Here is a 20,745-nt window from a genome sequence, read left to right as displayed (position 1 = left end):
GCTTTACAGTTGAGCATTGCCCAAACGTCGCGTTTGGGTATGAAATCATTTTATTTTCAATTAAGAAAACTGACTGCTTCTAAAATTATTTTCTCAATTAAGCCACATCACCTTAGTTCATCAGATTTTAGATTATCAGACTCTAACATTTGAAGTCTACTGCGTCACCTTTGGTGGGTATATCCTCTAGGATTCTTAATTAACCTACTCAATTTCTTCCTTCATAGTCCCCTTACCCCCACCCAACCAAGTCATTCAAAAATTCTTCGTTTAGCATAGTTATACTGCAGAAGTCTATACAGCTAAAATAAACTCTCCACAGCAAGTAAAAGACAACATATCGGTTGCCAAATAAAAGGGTTAGCAAGGAATGAGTGTTTTTTAGGGCTAAAGATTTCATATTTGGAGAGCTGACCTAAAATGTACAAACTTGTATTTTTCAAAAACATATATTAGAGTTATTTCGCTAAGCAATCCTCTAAGCCAGTGGTTCCCAAACTGGGGTCCGCGGACCCCCAGGGGGCCGTGACACATTCCTAGGGGGTCCCCAGTCAGCAGTTTTAAAAGCACTGCAAAGTTCCTTGAATAAAAAACCGTTTTTGGGTAGCAATAAAAGTGTCAAGATAACTCCGGTGATTAATGTACCTGCTGTAGAGAGATGGAGGTTTTGTCCAGTGGCAGCTTTGACTCATCTTAGGAAGCGCTGGTGGTTAATATGCCTGCTACAAAGAATGTCTACCATGCATTTAAAAAAACCCAAAAAAAACAGTATTTTGTTTTGTGCACAGCTCAGTGGGTTCCTGCTATTGCCACAGATATTCTTTTTTTATTGTGCAGTTCACAAGTTCCAATCGTAGTCTAGCACAATGAGCTGCGAACTGCCATCAAAGAGCTGCATGCAAACTGCACAGTACAAGTTAGTAAGTTATGCTTTTTCCCAGTCTTTCATTATCCCGATGCTGCTAAAAAGGTTTGTTTGGGTAGAAATAAATCATTATTATTAAAATCAATGCTAATCCCTGTGTTATATTCCGAATCCTGAGTTTCTGCTTCTCCAGACCAAGCACTCTTAAAAAATACCTACCAGTATGGATGACATGCGAATCCTACACCTTGTAGTCCCCTTCGCCTTATGTAACATTTTCTACTCACTGATTTACACACTTATGATTCATGGTCTCTCTTTGTGTGTGATGTAAAGTGCTATTACACCCTACAGTGGTATGGGAGGTGCTATAAAATAAATTAAATACATGGGGCTGTGGAGAGAGGAGAGGCACTGTTGGAGGGTAGTAGTGAGGGAATCATTGAAGATTGTAAATCATTGAAGATTGACAAAAGATTGTTGTATCCTGGTGCATAGTAAGGTCATTGTTTACTATGCTTTAAAAGCTAATACGATTTAATATATAATGACAAATGTGTTGTAAAATGCACCATTTCCCCCCAAATTTTCTTGGGGGAAGATCTCCCCAAAGCCCCCTTTGTAGTGGTCAGGCTCACTCGCTGCACTTGTGCACTGTACTGGTCTGACAACATTTGCCAGAGCAGCTTTAGGTTTCCAGTCCAGCCTTGGCAGGAGCCTCGGGCGGCGAAATAAAACCAAACAGAAAAGTTAGTCGCAAGATACAGCACCAACCTTCCCATTAGGATTTTTCAATTTTTGTAAATATTTTTAATATAACAATCTAAAATCTTTAGTAATTCATGTCAGTCTTTGTTTGATGTGCACACAGGTGTGTTTTTTTCTTCGAATTACAGTTTTAATGTTTGAGATTTAAGTCATACAAAGTGGTTGGGGGTTCCCGGATTCCAGTAGTGACTCAATGGGGGTCCTCAGGAGTGAAAAGTTTGGGAACCACTGCTCTAAGCTTCCAGGCATCTGAACGATGCAAATATACCACTTCACCAAGAACTCACCATGAAAGTCTCCCTGGCCTGGGGCGTTGGTGAGAATAATTTTCATACAGCTGTATGGTGTATAATCTGTCCTCTTTCCTTCCTTTCCGTAATTGTGGCGAATGGAGTAGGAATAGGTTTTGTCAAACTGAAAAAAATAGCAAAATGTAAAGTTAGTGAAACAAGGTCAAGAGTTGAATTTCACAAAAGTGAAAAAAGAATTAAGACTTGCCTGGCCTCCTCAACGATGTAATAGAAGTGAAACAAAGGCAGATTTAGCAAACATTACTTTTAAACATGAATACCCATTTTTACTCTCCTAATACAATTAGTTACACTTAAATTAGTACTCGTTGACAGTAACTCTGTAGTGGTTGCTCCTTCCATGCTAGTGGAGGTTGCACCCTGAAGACCATTAGTACACAATAGAAATTACCGACTTAGGAAACAATTCACATTTATATTGAACAACTAAATACATCGAAAGCTGGTCTACAATCAACGAGCCCCGTATACTGGTTTTTTTTTTTCATTCATAAGTGTGAAATCATGTTTAAATTAAGGTGTTAAACTTGCTCTATGCAACATAAAAATGCAAGTGCAAGAAACAGTCACCCGTGGATAGACAGTGAGAAAGATTAACTCTGAGCACATGCGTGTTAGAAGGCCCAAGGACATAAAAGACTTCCAACCTACCGCCTAAACCACCTGGACTCTGATCAATGAAAGTCTTGATCTACCAAGTGGTGCCAATCCAGCCCTAGGCCCCTGGAAGTGGGTATAAAGTGCTGCAACTATCAAAATCCACACATCGCCATTGTTACGAGACTAAGAACTGGAGCATCTCCCTCGCCACCAATGCATCACTGCTGCCGCAAGGACCGAAGACATCTCATCACTGAATGCGCAGCACATTGCTTTCAGTTCCTGACGCATCCGACTTGTAAGGCTCGATGACAACGCATCCCCTACATCTTGAGTTTCGACAAATATGCATTTCCGACTTGCGTGGTTCGGAACTAACGCATCGCCTACATCCAAAGGGATCAGCTACGAGGCATCGTGTCCTCTACTCCACGCATCGGGTCTTTATTGATGACGCAACAAGGTGCTTTTCAGCGGGACAAGGTTGGTCCTTGTATCAGACCTGTGCTTCATCATGGTCAGCCTGAACTTTTGAATTTGACCTGGTCTAGCGTGACTAGATTGTACCGGTTGACAATGTATGCTTTTAAGCACTACATTTCAATGTAATCTTTATAAATTCACAACTACGATTATACTTATCGGATTTTCTTCGTGTGGTCTTGTTTTGTTCATCAAATTATGCTCTTTTTTTGTATCTTTTTATGTGGTGTTTTCACTTTTTCGCTGTTTGAAATGTCGCACAAATACTTTACACAACGCCTCTTAAATTATGCCTGATTGCTCTGTGCCAAGCTACCAGAGGGTTAATTTAGGGTGTGTATCTGTCTTACCCTGACTACAATTGTAGTTCCAGCTTGGACAGGGGGCATTACTCTGCCCACCAGACACCCAATTCCTAACAGGTGACAATTACGGAAAACTACTGTCTATAGTGCATCACGGTTTTACCATTCCAAGATGGACAACACGTTGGTTCTACACATAGCAGCCACACTGGAAATTTAAAATAGACTACGTACACTACAACTGCAAGACAGACACATGATGCTATGTTTAGTTTCTTTATTGCTTGAATATGCCAAATGGCAGCATGTTTTCTTTTTCTATTTGTATCCTTTTACTTTACCTTACATATGTTGTTGAATTTGTGGGAATCATACTGAGGTTATGTCAGAGGGTGAACGCAATAATGCGTAAGAGGACTGATGAATGAATACAAGAGTACAAAGTTCAATGTGAGAGTGCATGAATGACTACTTAACTGAGTACTTAGGTACTTTCATTTATAAGCCAGACTTATTGGCATTTGCCAAGGTTTGTTTATTTTGTGGTGTACAAGTTATCATATCAAAGGAAAACGTCAGTTTAATGATGATACTAAATATGAGACTGATAACAAAACATGAACTATACAACTTTGATTAACTGTATGCCTTAATAAAACAATCTTTTTTTTAAAACAAAAAACCTAGCCGTCACTTAGAATGCTGCCTTTTTGCGTAGACAGACTCAGGCCATTCTCTGATTTAAATGGTCTAGTTTTTTTTTTAACTTCTCATATCTTTTAGATGTTCATATCTTCCTTTAAACATGTCATACTGAAAGACAGACCCTCTGGCTTCCATTAATAAACATACATGTAAATCAAACTTTTACAAAAAACATAAAACTCACAATACAATACATATAATGCGTAATGAAGGGGATGACAATCAAAGTGAATCCAGTCAATATTCAAAAATAAACAGCAGCCGTTATCTTAATTGATTTGTCAGATAATCATTATTTTGTATAAGAGGCTGATAGCCACAAGGGACACCTTTTCGCCCCGTCGGGGCAGAATTTTGCACCAAACTACTCCCTACGGGCAAGTGTGGCTCAGTTTGTGTTTCCCCAGTGGCAATTATTGCCAACACGTTTAGAGCCCCATGGCGATTATCGGGGTTCTCTTCAGGGCTTAGACTGGATAAGATCAGCAACGAAAGGCCCAGAAATGTTTAAATGTTACTTTCTTTCCTCTCCTAATTTGTTTTGTAAAGCTCTACAATATCTCATTCAGAGTATAGTAAATAGGGTACCTGTTGCGGTTTAGTATATGCCTTAGTATCCTGTGTTTTTATAAGGAAAAGGGGATATTCCTTTAGTGTTAGGGCTCTCCGTCTAAAAACAAGAAGGGAAAGATATTTTAATGAATTGCAAGGTTACATGCTAATAGGACGCATTGGATGTTGAAGTTTGCCGGCACATAACTTACTTTCTCTTCTTTTGAAGTGCTGTCGACATTGTGACAAATGCTAGTTATCGTCTGTTGCGGCATTTACATATGGGTTGCTGCGGTCTCCTTAACGGGCGATGGACATCAATCCAAGCCAGACTGATTAAGTGGCACGTAATTTTGTATAGGATGCTGAAATGAATTGAGCACACGATATCTTAGTTTCAAAGTTCCACCATTGACTAAAACTATTCACACAGCGCTCACTGTAGCGTTTCACTCACTTGCTTTCTCGAGCTCTTTCCTGACTCGTTGTGTTGGATGCTTCCGAACCGCTGAATACAGGGTTTCCAGTTTCAGTTGAACTTGGCCTCTTGTCTCCTTAATTTGTCTAGAAATTCATTCTGGGAGTTGTGGTTTCCAGGATGTGAAGCTGGGTGTGCGATGGGGTCCCAACGGGATCGCTGCACGAGCAGCTGTCCCCTTGGGGAATTTTGCACGGTGGAAAAGTCCACACAGCGCGTGAGTGCTCTAGGCAGGCAGGGGGCGGGGCTTAGCAGCACGAGCAGAGCAGGCAGCAGTTAGGGAAAACTGTGTTTTTTTCTGTGAGGAGATTGGGAGGCTGTCGTTTTTGTGACACAAGCCTTGCCAATTTTCCTCATTTTCTGCTACTTTTGGTGTGTTTTTTCTTCAGGCTTTGCTTCAGGACGGCAGAGTCCGAGGCTATGAAGGAGGCATTGCGCATTATTTATGACGCAGGTCGTGAGGACCTATTGCAGCCTGGTGTTTTAACAGTTTTAGCGGCGGTGGGGAGACGCCTGAAGAGGATGGCAGCTCAAGGAGTTTCGGAAGCAGTGGCAGCTTGTTTACCTGCGAAGAGCCGGTCGCAAGGGGCTGTGGGTCGTGCTGAGGTGGAAACATCGACGCTGCAACATAGAGGTCGCGTGGCGCGCCGCAGCGGAGCCAGCAGGTCACAGGCTACCAGATGTCACTCGCTTCCTGACAAGTCTTCAGGTCAGTTGAGGGCGGTATCTTCTCTCCGCATGGGACGTGCTAGAAGGAGAGTAGATGGCAGGGGTGGTACTACCTCCAGAAGCCTTACTACAACAAGTTCCCTGTCAAGCAGGGGGAGGGGGGGTTATTATGACATTGGGGTAAAGGAAAATGTGGTTTTGCCGGCACCTACATCAGCTTTTAAGAGAGCACACGTCGTTGGCAAGGTGCTCACAAACATTGCTAATTTTCAAGGAATGTCTTCCATTAATATTGCGCCTCCTGTGCCTTTTGAGGGACGCTCTGCTGTTTTGGTGGATTATTCTAGTGACAGTGGTGATGACAGTGAGGGGGTGCAAATTTTGGCAGCAGGAAAGCACAATAGTACGAACGATAATTTTGCTCCAGTGCAGGGTACTGCAGGGGAGGGAGCCGTTCCGGAGGTGCTTTTGGCCCCGGTGCCTAGGGGCCCGCCTGGGGAGTATGTCAACTCATATTTACAAGACAATATCAACACTTTAGCTGTTGATTTAACAGACTCAGCGTTAGAGGAGGTTCAGGAATTGGATGGTGCCGACTCACTGTCTCACAATATATACCCTACGTCAAGTTCTGAACCTCCTGGTTATTCTTCAGGATTTGAATCTATTTTTCCGGAATCTCGTTCTCCTCCTTGTTTCTCACAGTTTTCTTTTGACTCTGCATTAGGGCCAAGTCAAGGGCAATGGGTCTGGGTGGATCATGCCACTCCATCTTCGGCAACGGGCAGTGCCACGCAGTTTCGGGATGGTGGTAAGTTGGTAGCGGCATCTGGCACGAGCGGCTGGAAGTCTTCATCTTACAAGGTCCTGCAGATGGCAGCGGGCGTGTCCAAGTACAAGAAGGCGAAGTATGGCGCGGCTGTTGGGAAGGGTGTTGTGTCACAGAGCGGATCAAAGGCGGGTTTTGCTGTGATCAATTGGGATTGTTATGATGGCGGGGTGGGAGACGGGGAAATGCCGAGTGGGAGTAATAATGATTTGGTCATACCGGATGAATATGCTGGTCAAGGTTTGGTGGACGAAAATATACATGTATACATGAAGGTTTTCTATTTGATGAAGGGATTTTTGATGCAAGAGCTATGCGTCAAGAACAAGTAGCGGTTACAAAGGGGTCGGGGTCAACTGTTGTTGCTAGTATTTTTCAGAGCTCACGAGCGGGCAAGACAGCGGAGCAGGAACGGCTTCGGGGGCAACAACGGTGAGAGGATCCTCAGGAGTTCCAGAAGCGGGCTATTCAATTGACATCAGGTAGGCCTCAGTGGTGGTCTTCCTGGCCGCAACCTTTGACAGACAAATCGTGTACGTTCAGTGGGGGTGGGTGATGACTCAGTGAAGGAAGGTTCGGGTTGCGGGGCGGGGGAGGCGGTTGGTAAATCTGCAGAACAGGTGGGAGTGGGTTCAGGTGCTGTGGGATCAAATAAGGTGGCAAGCATTGATAAACAGGTTAGCACTGATAAACAGGTTTTGGATGGGTCTGAATCCTCATCTGGGAAAGTTTCAGGTGGCGTTCACCCCATGCATAAAAAATTACCTTACATGGGTTTGTCCATGCCTCTGGGTATGCATTTGGCTGAGAAAACTAAGAAGAGGATTTGGGACCACGAATTTGTAGACGTATTCAAGCTCCTTCATAGGGATATTCAAGCAAAGGAGGGGTCCAAGGAAGAAGAGTGGGAGCTTTCGAGGCGTCCTAGGGTTCCAAAAAATATCGAAAATTGGACGGCAGCATTTTTAATTTATGCAAGCGTCTATTGTGAAAACATCAGGACAGGGCTGTTGCAATGTTTAAGTATATTGAGATCATACGCAAAGCACATTTACAGTCCGGGGGGTTCCCATGGCTCAACTATGATGAGGAGTTTAGGGCTAGAGTAAGTCTTTTCCATGATAAGCCTTGGGGGGATGTGGATCAGGAACTGTGGCTTCAGTGGATGTCCTCGTCTCAGATGCCTGTGACAACGCATACTGCAAGCGGGCTCCCAATTACTTATCGGCCCTTTCTGCCTCGCCCCGCCCAATTTGGGGCGGGTGTTGTGGGAAGAGGACAACTACCAGTTAAGGGATCCTGTTGGAACTTTAATCGAGGTTCCTACATCAGGCAATTTTGCAGGTTTAAGCATGAATGTTCACAGTGTGGTGGGAAACATGCCATCATCTAGTGTTTTGCCAACCAAAGGTTTGGGGATCAGGGAAAATCACCAAGAGGTAGGGGAGCTTTTCCGCAGTTTATCTCAAAGGGCACATACTCCAATTAAGTTATTAGTCATGACACAGTGGTTGGAAAGGTATCCTGATACGGAATCAGCTTTAAAACTCTATTGGGGTTTCAAGGAGGGTTTTAAGATAGGTTATCAGGGTCCCCGTTATAATGGATGGTCTGACAATTTAAAATCGGCGAAGGAGTTGCCTCAAGTGGTGCAGAAGAAATTGGATTTGGAGATACAGGAGGGTAGGATAGCAGGTCCATTTAAGCACTGTCCTTTGAAGAATTTGATATCTCCGTTGGGTTTGGTTCCCAAAAAATTGGCAGGTGAATTTAGACTAATCCATCACTTATCGTGGCCGGAGGGCCAGTCTATTAATGACTTCATTTCCCCGTCAGACTACAATGTGTCTTATACATCTGTTGATGATGCCCTGAGGATGGTACGCACAGCTGGGAGTGGTGCAGAACTGTCTAAATGTGATATCCAGTCAGCGTTTCGTTTACTGCCCATTCACCCATCAGATTTTGAGCTGTTGGGCATGTTTTTCAATGATTCTTTTTACATAGACAGAGTCCTCCCAATGGGTTGTTCGGTGTTATGAGCACTCTTCGAAATGTTCAGTACTTTTCTTCAGTGGTGTTTTTCGGAAAAAAGTGGTCACAAACAGGTATGTCACTATTTAGATGATTTCTTGTTTATTGGCAAAGCTCAGTCACATCAGTGCCACAGATGCCTGAACATTTTCCAACAATTGGCTGAGGAGTTCGGCGTTCCTTTGGCTCGGGAAAAAACTGTGGGTCCAGGTACCAAACTTACATTCTTAGGTATTGAAATTGACACGGAACTTATGATGGCTAGGTTGCCGGCGTCTAAAGTGACTGAGATTAGGTCATTTTTATTGGAGATCATTGACAAGAAAAAATTTCTGCTCAGGCAGGTTCAGTGTCTTTTGGGCTATTCGAATTTTGCTTGCCGCGTGGTGCGTGCTGGCAGGACCTTCTGTAGACGCTTGGGGGTGGCGATGTCTGGGGCATTTCTTCCGCATCACAGGATTAGGCTCACCAAGCAGATTAATGAGGATTTACTAATTTGGCTGCAATTTTTGAAGGATTTTAATGGAGTCTCTCTATATTTTGTGGAGGACGACACCATCTGGCATTTTCAGATTTTTACTAGACGCTTCTGGAGCGCATGGCTTCGGTATTTTTTGGGAGGGTCATTGGTGTGCGGAGAAATGGCCTCCACATTGGCTACAACAGGGTCGAAGCATAGCCTTTCTTGAATTGTTCCCTCTCATAGTGGCGGTTTTTGTTTGGGGGGAGGAGTTTAAGGATAGGAATGTTATTTTTCATACTGACATTATGGCTGTTGTGGAGATAATTAACAAGCAAAAGGCAAAAGATGTGCGTGTATTATACCTGTTGCATGTTTTTATGCTGCAAAGTCTCAGATTAAACATTGTGTTTCGAGCGAGACACATTCCAGGTGTTAATAACTCAATTGCGGATGCTCTGTCTCGATTCAATTGGCATAAATTTTGCAGTTTAGCGCCGGGGGCGGATGGCTGCAAAACTTCGATCCCAAAAGGCATCTGGGCGCTGGGGAATGAGAATCGTTGATCTGGTGGAAAATTCTATAGCCCCTTCTTCTAGACGCAGTTATCATCAGGCCTGGTTGGAATTTTTAAGTTAAGTTTCACAAAATGGTTCTTTCTACAGAGGGTATCAGAGAGGTTATGTTACGGTTTGTTTTGCATTTGGTCAATTTGGGGTTATCTCATACAACAATCTCAGGAAAATTGTCCGGCATTTCGTTTTATAGTCAGTTGTGGTGGGGACAGGAGTTTACGGGGGATGTTTTATTAAGGCGTATGTTGAAGGGTCTGGGGAGGGAACGTTCTTTTTCTTCGGAGTTACATGAGCCAATCACTTTTCACATTTTGCATCAAATTTTAAAGCAGTTAACAGTGTGCTGTTATGATTTGTGGGAGGTTTCACGTTTTAGACTTTGTATGATTTGGCTGTTTTTTGGCGCTTTTAGAGTTTCCGTGTTGTTAGGTCTGCGGGATCAGAAGGGCATGCAGGTAGAGGATATTCAAGTGCAAGGTGGGAATGTTGGGATTATTTTGAGGAAGTCAAAAACTGATCAGCTGGGTAGAGGCACTTGTATCTTTTTAACCCCTTCAGCGCTGCGCGGATTCCCCCGCGGTGCTGAAGGGTTCGAGCGCGGGCGGGGCCATGACGGAACGGTTCCGTCATGAGCACAGCTCAACCGATGCTCATGACGGAACCGTTCAATCATGGGCATGGAAGGGGTTAAACGGTAGCGGAGTGCAGGATAGTTGTCCAGTGAAGGAATGGGAGTCATTTTTTGTTTCCTTAGGCCTACAACGTGGGGACATATTCATTCACAAGAATGGGAGTAAAATTACTAGTGGACAACTATTGGCAGTTTTACGTAAAACTTTGTCATTGTTGGGAAAAAAACTTGCACTTTTTGGGACTCACTCTTTTCAGATAGGGGCAGCGACTGAAGCCTACAGATTGGGTTGGGGTTTGGATGACATTAAAAAGATTGGGAGATGGAAATCTGATTGCTGCACACGTTATGTAAGGAAATGAGATGTTATTTACTATGTGGACTAATTTTGTTTTTTTCTCGCTAGGTCGTGTTAAAAGTTCATTATCATCAAAGAGGCGGACATGGATAGTGGGCCATTCGCTTGTAAACTGGTCAGCCAGCTTCGCCCAACGGCAGATTTATGGCCGAGCTCTTGGTTTGCCTAGCAAGGGACATGAAGTTGTATGGCGAGGGAAAGGGGGGATGAGGGGGGATGAAGTGGGATGATTTATTTCCTATGCTCTCTGAGCTGTCTTCTGCTAGAGGTTTCCCTGATTTATTAATAATCCATTTGGGGGGAAATGATTTTGTGGCATTGTCCGGTTTATCCCTTTTGAAGAAAATGAAAGGACTTGGCGGTGCTCAAGAATAACTGGGTAGGTACAACTCTGGTTTGGACTGAATTTATTTACAGGCGCCATTGGAGGGGAGCTCGCAACCACACAGCGATGGAAAGGGCTCGCAGGAAACTCAATCGGGAAATGAAAATTTTTTGTTCTGCAATGGGGATAAAGTTTTTAGCTCATGATAATATCACGGGTGCTGAATATCATCTTTTCAGGGAAGACGGGGTGCACTTGTCACAAATGGGCCAGGCATACTATTTAATGGAGTTGAGAGATCTATTGGCGGATTTTTGGGGCGAGAATCTTTGGTGTTCCTTTAATATCCACTAAGGTTGTGGAAGCAAAGCTAATTTTTGTTTAGGGGGGAGGGGGTGGTTCCTGGGTGGCGTTTTTTCTTGGGGGTTGGATGGTCTGGAGCGGGCTTATCCTTCCGTCTGGGGTGGGGCAGGGGGATTGGAAAGGTTGATTGGGATTGTGCATTTCATGGGGTATTTTTGATGAGAAGTCTTGTGGGGAATATTTGGCTGGATAGCAAAAAGTTTCAAGAGTAATGACAATGGGGTTTTGTTCCAAGAATGTTTATTGTAGCAAGATTCTAATTTATGTTGCCTGGCCTAATAAAGTGACCTTTTATGCTAAGTGCAAATATTTGGTGTGGTTGTTCTTATTGCGCGATTGATTTTTAGCCTCATGCACAGTACAGCACGGTCGCTCGAGGCACAGTCTTTTGTGTTTTATGGAAGTAGGGAACTACGTTATGCCTACTGCAGACTTCTCGTTCAGGCCATTCACGATGCTGTCGAATTTGAGTATTAAACACACTTCTTTCCTCAACAATGCTGTCTCGGTGTCTCCTCCTCTTGGATTTGGTTTTATCACACACACATCATTTAAAATCCTTTTCGCTGTGATTCTTTTCGATGAAATAACTCACCATCGGGGCGGTGGCTACCTTTGTCTTTATCCTTGATCGGTGTTAAACAAGTCGTTGTCTTATTTCTTGGTTTGTCTTCCTGATGAATAATAGTGAACAATTCCCACACTTATGGTGACCCACAATTGATTTGAGATTCCATTGTGATATGAGGTCTCTTTTTCTTGTTGCCGAGGCGATCTCTGCCCGCACTATTTATTGGCCTACACTGGTATTCTTTTTCATGGCAAATAGTGGTGATTGTAGTGGGTGTTCCAAATTCCATAACAGATGCCAGTTCTTGAGTATAATTTGGCAACATTTATATGTTTGGGGCCATATGTGGCCATATGTGGAGACGCAAACCAATTTGTCTGGTGCGAAGGGACAACCAATCGCAGTCCCCTTTATTTTTACATAAAAGGTTTATTCGAATTTGAAATCATTTTTCTGGAGTGCCACTGCTGCCAGTTTCAAAATGAACTCAGTAGGTACACGGTTGGGGCGAATTCTGGAATCCAAATAGTATTCCAGTGCCTCTAGTGCTTCATCCTGTGGAATTTGTGTGTACAGAGAAATCACATGCAGGGATACCAGCCATTGCTGCGAGTGATCAAAATGTGTTCCTTCTATTTTCTTTATGAAGTCCATAGTGTCTCTCAAGTAAGATGGTACTTCCAGGAGGAGTGGTTTTAGGAAAGTATCAACGTATTTCGAAATTGGCTCCATCAGTGAATCGCACCCAGATACAATTGGTCTGCTCGGCAGCACCTTAAGTTGTTTATGAATTTCAGGTAGGAAGTAGATGACTGGAATTCTGGGGTTTTTCTGGTTAAATATTCAAATTCCTTCTTACCAAGGATTCCGGATTCCAAACCGTCCTTCGTGATTCCATTTAGTAGTCCTTGTAATTCTCGTGTGGGATCTTCTTTGATTTGTCTATACCAAATGGGGTTGAGAACCTGCTTTCTGCCTTCTTTCAAATGCATTTCTTTAGGCCAAATTGCAACTGCCCCGCCCTTATCGACCACCTTGATGACTATAGAATCATCTTTTCTGAGTTCTTGAATGGCCTTTTGTTGTCCCAATGTGACTGTTTTTAATGTAGGGCTTTTCCTTCTCCAGTTGATGAATGGATGATAGTACCACTTGCTCAAAAGCTAGTATTTCTTTTGGAATCATATGTGCCGGAGGAATTAATTGAGATTTATTGCACACCCCTGAAGGTTCTTGGGGCATAATGGTCTCTTGTGTGGAAAAGAAAACTTTCAACATGATTCGACTTTCAATCTTGCAAAATCTGTCCGTTTGTTAGGTATGAATTTCAAACCTAACGCAAGTACTGACATCTCATCCACAGTTAGAGTTTTACTGGACAGGTTGACAATTGATGATGAAGTTAAGTATTGTAGAATTGGTGTTTCTTGCGCATTTCCCACGGTTATGGCTTGAAGCGTACTTTGTTCTTCTGCTGGCCTTTCTCTAAAAAAGAACTTGATCTTTGTTGATTCCTATTCAAGGAGCCTTCCCACGATTCTGAATCTCCTGTAGAATCTGATGATAATGTCTCCAAATATGTGAGGAATCTGTTTTTAGTCCTTCCAAGGTAATCAGACAAAAACCTACGAGAATCAGTTTTTGTTCAGAAATCTTCTTTGAGGAAATAGTATACCATCTCGAGGCTGAAAGTTTTGATGTCTTTTTCCAATTTCGCGGATTTGCAATTGATGGTGTTGTCCTTGAATGAGACCAGTTCCTTCTTGATTTTCTCCAGTTGGGTTTTTGACTTTGCAGCAGTGTGCTTATCCATAATTGCCTGGATGTGTTATTTGAGCTAATTTGCTTGTTTTTAGGTCTCGCCTGACCCCAGCGCATGCGCTGGCCTGGCGAGACATTTAGTAGGTGGGTTTAGAAAGTGCTACCCACCTTTTTGTGCTAGCGACAAGCTACAGTGCATGATGGCGTGCACAGCTGCTACCCGCATTCCCCCCTCCCTTCTCGTCCAACCATCCTGCGCCAGCCTTCTGCACCATACCCCTTCCCCTCCGCTGCTGAGCGTGCATACCTAGTGTGTGTTATCGTGATGACTTTCGCTTTTACAGTGATCACGATGAGAGATTGTCAGTGTGAAACCTCACGCCAGCACACAATCTACCTTCATTTTTTAGGTCGAGCCTAGAACAGCGCATACGCTGTTGCTCGAATTTTTGTAAGGGGATTTTTAAAGTGCTGCAGCCGCTGGCCTAAAGCCTGCGTGCGTGTGCGCGTGAACGCGCGCAGCCGCCATATGTCTCCGTCACGGGTACTGTACTTCATGAAGGCGCTACATCAATCCTACATACATTTAAATCCGATTGTTGAACTCTGTATGTTTCATAGTATATATCATATATATTTCTTCTATAGGTCAGTATGTCGACGTGTAATTAAATCATTTTGTAAATATGCAAAATGTATTCAAATCCATTTGTCGGGCATGTTTATTTCCGTGTTGTTGCAGATAGTTACAAACCTTTTAAGCACATGCTCACATTCTCATGGAACTAAACTGAAGCCAAATCTTTTGTCGGAAATGAGTATGCCCTCTCAATTCATAAATTCAGCTCACTGGTTCAGCAGTTGAAAACAAGAGCTGGATGCAACAGGATTTGCATGTGTGCTTCCTCGGCAGTCTCTTCCCCACCCCATTGATGTTTTGTGAATGGCGAGGAATTTGCACACAGGCTCAGGTTGCCGGGCTTCTTGGTCAGAGCGGGGAGCAAAGGGTTAGATGAGTCCAGCCACTGCCTGTCATTTCCTGAGCATGCCGGCTATAGCCTCGCCTCCGTAATAACGTTAATGATTTGATGAAAAGCTGTGCAAATCCTATTTTATCCTCCGTTCTCCAAAACAGAATGAAGCAAGACATTAGGAAGGAAGCTTTGCCGTGTTTTATATTCTTAAATAGGCACTGGCTCGCCTCTAGACCAAGATTTGGTATTTTCGATGCTGCTGCTTTTATCCGCCTTCTGCCAGTCTAGCACCTTTAGTTTTGTTGTGGACAACACGTGAACGTTTAATCATTTGCCTGCTCAAGTAAAATAAAAAAATAAAAAAGCTGCTGTTTTAGGCTTTGTTTTCTTTACCTATGCTGCGTTGTTTAAACAGATCATCTACAGAGTGTTGTAAAAGCACGAGGCTTTGTTTGTATTAATGGACCAGCATTCTGGTATTTCAGAGGAGGGTCAATTTGTGTTCATCAGTGGTGTAGTGTGTTTATAGCAAGTGCTATTAAAGATGTAAACACCAAGTACAGGGTCAGCGTTTATACAAACAAAACACTTTCTTATCTGCCGGTCCCAAAACCCTCGAGACCACCCATGTCCCTGTACATTGGATCAGAGTAGATTGGCGTAGTGCTGTGAAAGAAGGGTGGGTTTGTAATTAAATAAGACTGCATTGCGAGAGCCCCATTTTTTTCTAAATGCTGGACGATGCCCCCGGTAATTCTGGTGGATATAAACAAAGTGCTGAGGAGATTTTTATGAGGAAGAAGAGGTAGATCTATTTGTGAGATTTAAAAAAAATACATGTTGGTGCTTTCAGGAGGCCAGTGGGGTCCCACTAAGATAAACATCCGCCAATTACCACTTTTTGGCATGACGGCCCAACCCTTGAATGGATCCGGACAACTGATACCGAGCCTTTGTTTCTACTGTGGAAAAGGATTTTTTTCTTCGAGAAAGGAAAACATAATTCTATTCTTTCACTGGCTATGCTTACGTGACTTACTTTTTAGTGACTCACAGATAGGGTTGAAGGTGAATCACAGGGTGATTCAGACTCAAAAATCGTAAATTTTCATTGGTGGCAATCCATGTTACAGTGATCCGTGTGAGTATCCGTATCACAGGATCTGTGCTAATAAAATAGGCTGTTTCTCTTTTAGTCGAGCACCCAGTTTAAAATCTGCCCGCTTTATAGTAATGAGCTCGATGAGTAATTCAAGATGTGACAAACTTCTTCCCAATCCTCCTCTTCTATCAGCCCTACCACTTCTCCCTCAGAAATGTGCTTTTTTTCTTGCTACGTTTTGATGTTGCCGAACATCGCAATATTATCCTAAGAACTCACATGGCAACTAAAGAGGGGGAGGGGACCCACCCCCTATGTCTGGCGGTTGGGGTATTGCTCTTCAGACTGATGATAAACACACTCCCAATTGAAACAAAAACAAGCATCATTGGCATTGTCAATAGGTCTCGCCTTAGGGACCTTATAAGTGTTTAGCCATGTAACAGTTGATGATCTTGCACCAAGGATGTTGTGCTGCATAACTAAATACTTAAAAGGTTCCAAAAGCGAGACCTATTGGCAATGCCAATGCTTGTTTTTACCTGTCTCCCTCCCATACTTACCACCCACCATGCTCCTTCTTCCGACGACCCTCCGCTCTCTGTCTTCTTGCCCCCAGCCCCTCCCTTCCTGCCACACTCTGTTGTCTTTCGTGTACCTCCGTACCTCCGCCTTTCCCACCCTCTGTTGTCTGTGTGCTTGCTCCCAGCCCCTCCCTAAGCCCTCCCTTGTTTCGATGTCTCTCCCTCTGTGTTACCCTCTGCCCCCTCTCTCCAAATGTGTTGCCTTCTGCCCCTCAATAAACCAAAAAAATTGCAATGATGCAACCAGTGTTGTGCTACCCATATGCCTTGCCTTCCTCCGTGTTGGCATCGCTAGCAATAACAAACATTGGCATAGCCAATAGGTCTCGCCTTTGGGACCTTATAAGTGTTTAGCCATGCAACAGTGGCATAACTAAATACTTATAAGGTCCCAAAAGCGAGACCTATTGGCTATGCCAATGCTTGTTTTACAAATGCGTTGTGCTGTTTCTATTGTGTTGACCATCAAGTCACGGCTGCATTTCGTGCTAATGCAGATAAGCCCTTTTTGAATTCAGGGTCGTCCGTTAAAATAACTGGGACGTTTTTAACCTGCAAGCCCCAGGGAATGGTACCTGCTTTAAGGTGTTCTAGTAGAAAGTAGCCATGTAATTTAGTAATATGTTTTTTCCGCAAGCGTATTATTAGTTTATCGGATTCATTTTGTTGCTTAGCTGTGGTACTCAAAGAAATTATAGAGAAAGGAGAGGGAGTGGAAATTAAATTCTGTATATGCTCCACTGTGAAAGAGTGTGTCCTTCTCTGACATGATATTCAAGTGGTGACAGCTCCCTGTTGGCTGTGCCACGAGATTCTATAAATGCGTAAATTTTAACAAATAATGAACTTAGTCAGGGATCCTTTGCGAGTGGCTACCCGCTCCTAAATGTGATTAGAAAAAGGGTTTTGGCAATCAGCATCATGCGACTAGTTGGCAAGGAAAAAACTAATAGGATTCATTTAATTTAAATTAAAAAATGAACAGATGAATAAAAAATTAGCTAAGGTTACTTTATATAATGATTCAAGAAATTATATAAATTCAAAATAAAGGGTAACTATTTAATCAGTGATGCCCCCAAAATTATCTATTACCTCTGGATTGTACAAAAGCATGAACAGTGGTGGCTGCACTGCCTTAATGACGATTCAACAGAAGTTGCTTTCAATCCGTCCACTAGATGGCTAGCTGGTTAAGGGAAAGGGAAGCATTGGGGCTGGATTAGTCAATACACCCTACCCTTGGGGAGCAACGGTCGTGTGCACCCACTTTGTGAGTCTCCAGGGCACTTTGGCATTACAGAAGGGGCCGCAGACAATTGTGCAGCCCCTTCTGTAATAAAAGCACTGGCGCACATGTACTCCGGTGCTATCGCAAGAGGGTGTTCCCTCATTTGCAAGGGGACGTGGCACCACACAAAAGAGACCTCTTTGCCTCTGCGCTCGTGCCTATGGATATAAGTGCAAAGGCAAATAAGCTGTCTGGAGGAGCATTCACCATGACAGGGCATACTTTGAGCCCAGTGCACCTTCTGTAAGGTGCGCCGCGGCGCTAACAGACAAAGTGCACCCTGTGAGTAACCCAGCCCCTTGTCGTATAACTATTATTTCATAAGCTTCCAAATTTACTTAAACCCATGGTGGTTTTCTTTTTAACCATATTTATGTTGTGTAGAAGGTTTCATAAATTAAGACTTAACCCTAAAATGATTAACAATCGCCTACACAATAAATGCTAAATGGCCAGGACCAACATCCCCTTAAAAAAAGGATCTGATATTTGGTCGAGGTTATCATTTTTCAATAAATGCAAATGAAGTACGTAATGTAAATGTGAGATCTGCGTGTGTGGTAACACAAAGACTGTTTGAAGTCAGCCGAGTTTAGACCGACCACAGAAGGCCTTTTAACTGAAATCATCTCATTCTTTCAACACAGTGTGAGGGTTATGCAAATGACTGCAGACATAGCTGCTTCCTAACATTAAAGTCCGATAACTTTTCTATTGCAGGCCAACCTTGTAAATGATAAAATGAAAAGGTAAATGTAAGCAAGGGACAACCTTTAACATCGAACAAGCTGCACGTATATGGAATGAATATAAATGTGCTGGGAGATTATCCTCGGAGCACACGGCGATGTCATTTGCATTGCAGACACAACTGGCGTGAGAAGATGTGCTTTCCACCTCAGCTCGGCTGCGCCGCCAGTATTAGTGATGCAGCAGCATAAACAGAGGCGTTCTTGTCAGCATGCCCGCCGCGGCCAGCTCTGGCATTATCCTCGCGCCCAGTGCACAGCCGCTGCGCGTTCTGTTCAGACTGGAAGGGGCGGGGCTGTTCCTTTGGGAGAACAAATGGGATCTTGCATGATTAACTTGGCAGTTAAATGGCAGTGTTGGTATCTAACGGGAGAACAGGTTTACAAGAGGCTCCCTGCAAGCCCGTTGCGTAGATCGCATCTCACACTTTTGTAACTTTGTGCAAATACTTAGAAATCAATATCTCTGCTAAAGCTTTACTCCTCACCACGTCATCATCTGTGTATGCTGCCTAGTGCAAGTTATTATTTCTCGGAATTCCTGAGCCAGTCTTTGTCAGCTTGTACCAGGTAAGAGGCTGGCAGGCCAGTACTAGATTTGGAATAAAGGCGCCTAAGTATGCCACGAATCCTCAATCTATGGAAAGCACTTTAACGCCCTTTGAGATTGATAGATAAATTGCTACGCCATGGCCGACATATGTCTAGCAGGATAGCAACGGTATACCTTGATTCACACTGTACACTGTTGGGCTGGAGGATTACAAATCAACCCATTAAACACAAAGTTGTGTGAGAATATCCTAATTAGAGATTGGTGCCCCCTCTAGGTGGCTCATAGTATTGGTGTCCTTGTTACCATGCATTCTGTAGCCACACATCCAGGGTCAGTCTGGCCTATAGCACAGTCAGGCAGTGGGCCGGTTTATGGTCTGCTGAGCCAGTTTTTAGGTCTCGCCTATGCAGCGCGCAGGCGCTGCTTAGGAGGACCTTTAGCCGTCGCTCTGGACATTTCCAAGCACACACTCGTGCTTGTGGCGGCATCCACCTTGCACGAGCGCGCAAGGGCGCGCCACGAGTGCAGTGCTTGAAAAGTGAAGAGTGCGCGCGCGCACTGCTTGTCGCTTTAACTTTCGCGGCCATGCTGGTTTTAGATTCCTCAGTGAAACCTATAATATTCTACTGCCCCTCGACTAACCAGCTTCTCATTTGAGGTGCTAACGCTTACGCTCTGTGACCCTTCCCTCCTCCCGGCTGCTCTCCGGTTCCGTGCATTTCTCCACGCTCTATTTCCTTGACTAAGCAGCTGTTTCAGTTGCAAAGGGAAGACATTCTCCCTGCCAGCACAAGACGCTACCACCCTCCTACCAACTGCCCACTGGTGCTCATTTAGATATTCTCATTTGAGGTGCTTAGCGGCCGGCTGCCGTAGGGTAACAATGTGTGCTACATAAACGTTACATAAACGCTACATTCCTGTCCTAGGAACCACTAGTAATTACAGGGGGCCCTTGTTTTGTATGCAACATAAACGATTATATTCATTAATTCATGTATCAGGCTAGCACATTTGAAGATGCAGATCACTGCTTTCCCCCTAAACCTCCCCCTCCCTATCCTGCCCCCCGGCGCCTGCCTACTTGTTGATAGCGAGTCGTGAAGTGGACTATCTAAGCATAAGGTGCATCCGTATTTTTTCACCGCAGTTCACATAGTTTTAATTAATTTAACTACCCGTAATTTAAGATTCCGTAGAGCCCGGGTCAGAAGTGCCCACACTGTAGGCTTTCCAGGTCACACTGCATGCTGCGTCAGATGCCCCGAACACTCACGCTCTGTGACCCTCCCTTCCTCCCGGCTGCTCTCTGGTTCTGTGCATTTCTCCACGCTCTATTTCCTTGACTAAGCAGCTGTTTCAGTTGCAAAGGGAAGACATTCTCCCTGCCAGCACAAGACGCTACCACCCTCCTACCAATTGTCAATTGGTGTCCATTTAGATTTTTTTTTAAACATTTGTTTATTCATTTTAACAAAAGAATCATACACCATACACAGGCTAACATGTTCCCACATCATCAATTTGGTCTCCAGATAGGTCCACATTCTTATCACATCCTACAGTTCCAGGCTGCTGCGAAAGAGTTCAATGCAAATCATGAGTCCAGAAGAACACGGAGCAGTTCCGACATTAGTGCAGTACCATCATATCTGTGCCAATGTGATAAAGTTCGAATCGGCAACTTACAAAGAACAAAAACTGAATAAAACCAACCCCTGAAAAAATACCAGGATCACTTCTAAGAATCGAGATCCTCCTCTCCATCCGCATTCTGCCAGCACCCTCCTACCCAATAGTCATCCTCTAACACCACCACCACCACGTCCACCCCCACCACCACGTC

At 43.8% G+C, this 20,745-nt stretch overlaps 1 protein-coding gene across 4 annotated transcripts in view; it reads right to left on the bottom strand.

The window, feature by feature from the left end:
- PRIM2 (DNA primase subunit 2) overlaps positions 1-20,745 on the bottom strand; it is a 1,241,637-nt gene that overhangs the window by 264,888 nt on the left and 956,004 nt on the right. For all 4 annotated transcript variants that reach the window (XM_085610894.1, XM_085610892.1, XM_085610891.1 and 1 more), the window contains one exon: positions 1,921-2,047. In XM_085610894.1, coding sequence (XP_085467020.1) covers positions 1,921-2,047 — 127 coding nt within the window. The remainder of the gene's footprint in view (positions 1-1,920; positions 2,048-20,745) is intronic.

The sequence above is a fragment of the Triturus cristatus genome, chromosome 6 (assembly GCF_964204655.1).
Source record: "Triturus cristatus chromosome 6, aTriCri1.1, whole genome shotgun sequence".
In the NCBI taxonomy this organism is placed as follows: domain Eukaryota; kingdom Metazoa; phylum Chordata; class Amphibia; order Caudata; family Salamandridae; genus Triturus; species Triturus cristatus.
The sequence above is the reverse complement of the archived record's forward strand: the minus strand, read 5'-3'. Positions and strand labels throughout refer to the sequence as shown.